This window comes from Triticum dicoccoides, chromosome 3A, assembly GCF_002162155.2.
Source record: "Triticum dicoccoides isolate Atlit2015 ecotype Zavitan chromosome 3A, WEW_v2.0, whole genome shotgun sequence".
NCBI lineage: Eukaryota > Viridiplantae > Streptophyta > Magnoliopsida > Poales > Poaceae > Triticum > Triticum dicoccoides.
In genome coordinates, this window is record NC_041384.1 from 28560787 (window position 1) to 28564623 (window position 3837).

Consider the following 3837-nt stretch of genomic DNA (forward strand, 5'->3'; position numbering starts at 1 on the left):
TTCTCTTAATGGAAATCGGGTGAAGCTTCTATTGAAAAAAAAACATTATACAGATTTAGGACCTGATCATATGTTGATGGTTCAGGCTTAATACAAAAGTGGATGGGCTCTTTCAAGCAGTAGATGAGGTGCCAACAAACAATTTTTTTTAACAAACTGTGGTGGGCTATTTCAAGACATTGTGGTTCGAGTGCTTCAGAATGGCTGTGAGATGAGAATTACCAGAATGGATGAATATTCCTGAGGATTTAGTAGTTGACATGCGAATTGGCAACTAATTTAAATCCTGGCAGTAGCACCAACTTCAAGCCCTGGAACTAGGTGAATGAAGATTACACAACGAAGGCACACACATGCACATAGCAACGGTAGAAATGAGGAATCATCTTTGATCTCAGAAATGCTTTCTTTGACTTGATTTATGATACAAAAAGAAAGCAGCCACAACTAAAAGTAAAAACAAGCAACTGCACAAACAGGAGTAGTAAAATATCCCTGGTGCTGTAACTTGTGCCGCACATCCATCGACAAATACGTGGAGGCTCTGATCAAAACCTACATCACCCTGGTTCTTGGCTCTCAGACACTATTCCAGGTGCCTTTCAGTTTCAGCAGACGAGAAAGGAAAAACAGAGTAGAAAACCAGAGCTACTGAACAGAACAGATTAACAGAAGCAGAGGCAGTGTTTAGGAGGAGGGGGGGATTGATGAACTGCCATGCTAGCTAATCCTTACGAGATTGGTAGTAGTGCTTGGGTAGTGGTGGTAATCCATGGCGGCGTGCTCCCTATGATCAGGAGCAGCCTGGTGGCGGAGGCGCGCCGTGTTGTAGGCGTAGCCGGCGTCGTCCCCGAGCTTGTTGTGCCATGCAGGAAGCTTGGGCGTCTCGTGGGCCTTGTCTCGCGCGTAGGCAGCATAATAGCCGTGGCCACCGGCGCCGGCGACCACGTGGTCAGCTTTCCGCCCGCCATCATGGTGGGCCTTGCGACCCGCCTCGTCGATGGCCGGCTGGTGGTCTTTGGCCGGCGCCAGCTTGCGGTCGGCTTCGCCGTAGTAGGAGGCATCGTTCCCACGGTCCCCCCTGCGGCCGCGGCCACGGCGACGGCCGCCGCAGCCGGCATGGTTGGACCGCTCGCCGCCGTAGTCGTCCTTTATGCCGCCGCCGAAACAGGAGCTGAACTCGAAGCACATTCTTGTTGGTGACTCGACCTCCTGGCTACCTCTATCTGTTTTCTTTGCTTGCACTGGCACTAGACTAGACAGGACTATCTGGATTTGAGGGAGGTGCACCGAGGAAGCTTAACTGGCTGGATTTCTGGACTGGTGGTGGTGTCAGTGGTACGGGTATATATGCTCCGGGTGCCGAGACGATGAGCTCGTGCTGGACGCGACGTGTGTGGAGGCCTTGGCCTAGGAAAAGCAGAGTCCGGGTTCACACTTCTCCCTACTCCCTAGCCTGGTTCGTCCAACTCCACCTGAAGCGCGTCTTCACCGGGCGAACCAGCATCGCTCCTTCGTGTCATCAGTCTCGGCTTGAGAACAGTGACCTTATCGCGTCGGAGTCGTGCTCCCCCAGTCAAATCGGGGAATCGGGGGGAGACGAACGCTTGCGAGGTGGGCGGCGAGCGCGACGCATCATGGTGGGCGGTGCGGCGCCGCGGCAGCATCGACGAGCGATTCCGGAGGGAGGCCAAGATGCCGCGGGCAGTACTGTTTGGGTTTGGAAATGCGTGGCATCTTGTTGGGGTTCTGTCTTAGGCATGTTGCCTCATGGACGGCAAGACCGACTGTTATCCATGCTCTCTCCCCCTCCGTGTTCGTTCATCTTGGAACACGACTTTATCAAGGCAGGTAGAATTTTGTCCAAAACGGCGACAGACTGACCATTGCCGATGCCCCCTCCATGTTCATGATACCCACTGCCTTGCGAACGCAGGTTTTCAAGACAAAGAAGAATTTGGTCATGACATTTGTAGTTCTGCCAAATACTTGCCAAGCAGGTGTTGCATTTACCGCATCGAAGACGGCAGGTCTCGGCGGCATGGAGCAGTGGAGTCTCGGAATTGGGCACGGTTTGATAGACGCGTGCAGGCTGGTGGCATTGCCTGGTGTTGTGGTGATGTCGACGGGAGATGTTCCTGGCAAGGTCTATGCAATGATCCTTACAAAATGGGACAACAGAAGATGGCGTTTGTAGATCCTAGAGTATGCGCATGTGATGCGCATTGTGGGACGATTAGACTAGCTGGTGCTCTCAACTGGCCAGGTGGGCGGCTTATTGATGCCACTGGATTAGATGGTGTCCATTGATGCAGTTGGAGCACATTTTTATACTTGTACGTGTAGCGACTTTTTTCACTTTGAAGGTTTTTTTTTTAGAACGAAGGCTCAAGTAGAGCCCGGCTTTGAATTAACAAAGCCATCAACCGGCCAGGATTACAACTTCAAATATACCACTCACCAACTAAAGCAAAGAAAACATACAACAAAGATACAGGGGCGCCAAGGAACAGCTCACAATGCACATAATACAAGCTAGTTAGAAAGATTGGCGTAAAACATATAGGTTGGAGATGCCACTATCCTCTTGCATGCCGAAAAACCAAGGCGAAAGCGAAATCCTGATCAGGAGAGTGCACCGACGACGATGCAAGGCACGCCGTTGCCAAAACCTGGGCTTGAAGAAAGACATATCCATCCAGATCCATCGTCAAAGAAGGCCCCTGCCTCCTCGCCTGGCTCGAAGGCGCCGCACCGTTGAGCGAAGGACATGCTCACCCTAGAGCCTAGATGGATAGCCTCGAAGAAACCACTTGGGCGGAACCAGGCGTTCCCGGCATGCCGACGACGACTCACCTAGAGCAGAGCAACACCATATGCCAAAGTTCTGACTTGGAAGAGGGCGAGCGGTGAGAATGCACAATTGGGCAGCAGCGAGGGCCAAGACCAATTTGGGAGAGCGAGCTGAAGTGCAGCCACCGTAGGAGGGGAACCCTATCCCCTCCCGTCCTGGAAGATCCAAGGGCATCGGAGGAATAAACTGCAGCCCGGCGAAGAGCACCATAACAACTTGACCCAGCACCAAGGAAGACGCCGCCACCGCTGGACGCATGCTGCCGCCGCCGACACACTCCACCTACACCACAACGAAGCCCACAACCCACCTTTGTTTCCAAAACAGCGCCTTCAGGAAGGTTACGGCGCCAAGGGCGTCGCCGCTGCCCAACAAAATTGAGGATTTCTCCCGGAAGACAAAGGGAAGGGGGAGGGGGAGCAAGACCTGAACGGCGCCTTCGGGAAGGTGTGCGGCGCCCGCGGGCGTCGCCGCCGGCATGGCTGGCTGGGGTTTCCCCGGTCCTGCATCCTGACACCCACTCCCACCCGAGCAGACCGAGGCCCCTCGACGAGGCAAGCCGGATCTGGGGAGGGGAGGAGCTTGCTGGAGAAAAAGAGCAGTGGGGGCGGCCAGATCTGACGCAGCCGGAGCAAACGCTGCCGCCGCGCGCTGGCCCGCATTCTTCGGGGATCTTGCCGTCCGCACGGCCGGGAACCGCCGACCTGCGCCCGCGCCACCAGATGCCGAAGCCGGTGACGCCTCACCAGCTGGGGCCGCCGCCCCAGATCCAGAGGCCCCCCACGGACGAGGCGAGGCGGCGAGGGCCCGGCCGCCACCTTTGAAGGTGGCTTTGAGTAGATCTTTGTATTTATTTTGTTAGACTCCGTTGAATAACTTAATAAAGATGATTGCATGCATCATTTTGACACGTAGATAACAACTTCTAAAAAAACTTGCCAAGCATACAGACTAACAAGGTTCACTGTGAACGTAGATTCTTT

At 54.2% G+C, this 3837-nt stretch overlaps 1 protein-coding gene across 1 annotated transcript; it reads right to left on the reverse strand.

Moving 5' to 3' along the window:
- Positions 1 to 394: 394 nt before the first annotated feature.
- On the reverse strand, positions 395 to 1297 carry LOC119271079. Its single transcript, XM_037553039.1, has one exon. It carries the CDS (start codon positions 1189 to 1191, stop codon positions 721 to 723), a length of 471 nt encoding a protein of 156 aa, XP_037408936.1. The 5' UTR covers positions 1192 to 1297; the 3' UTR covers positions 395 to 720.
- Positions 1298 to 3837: the final 2540 nt, after the last annotated feature.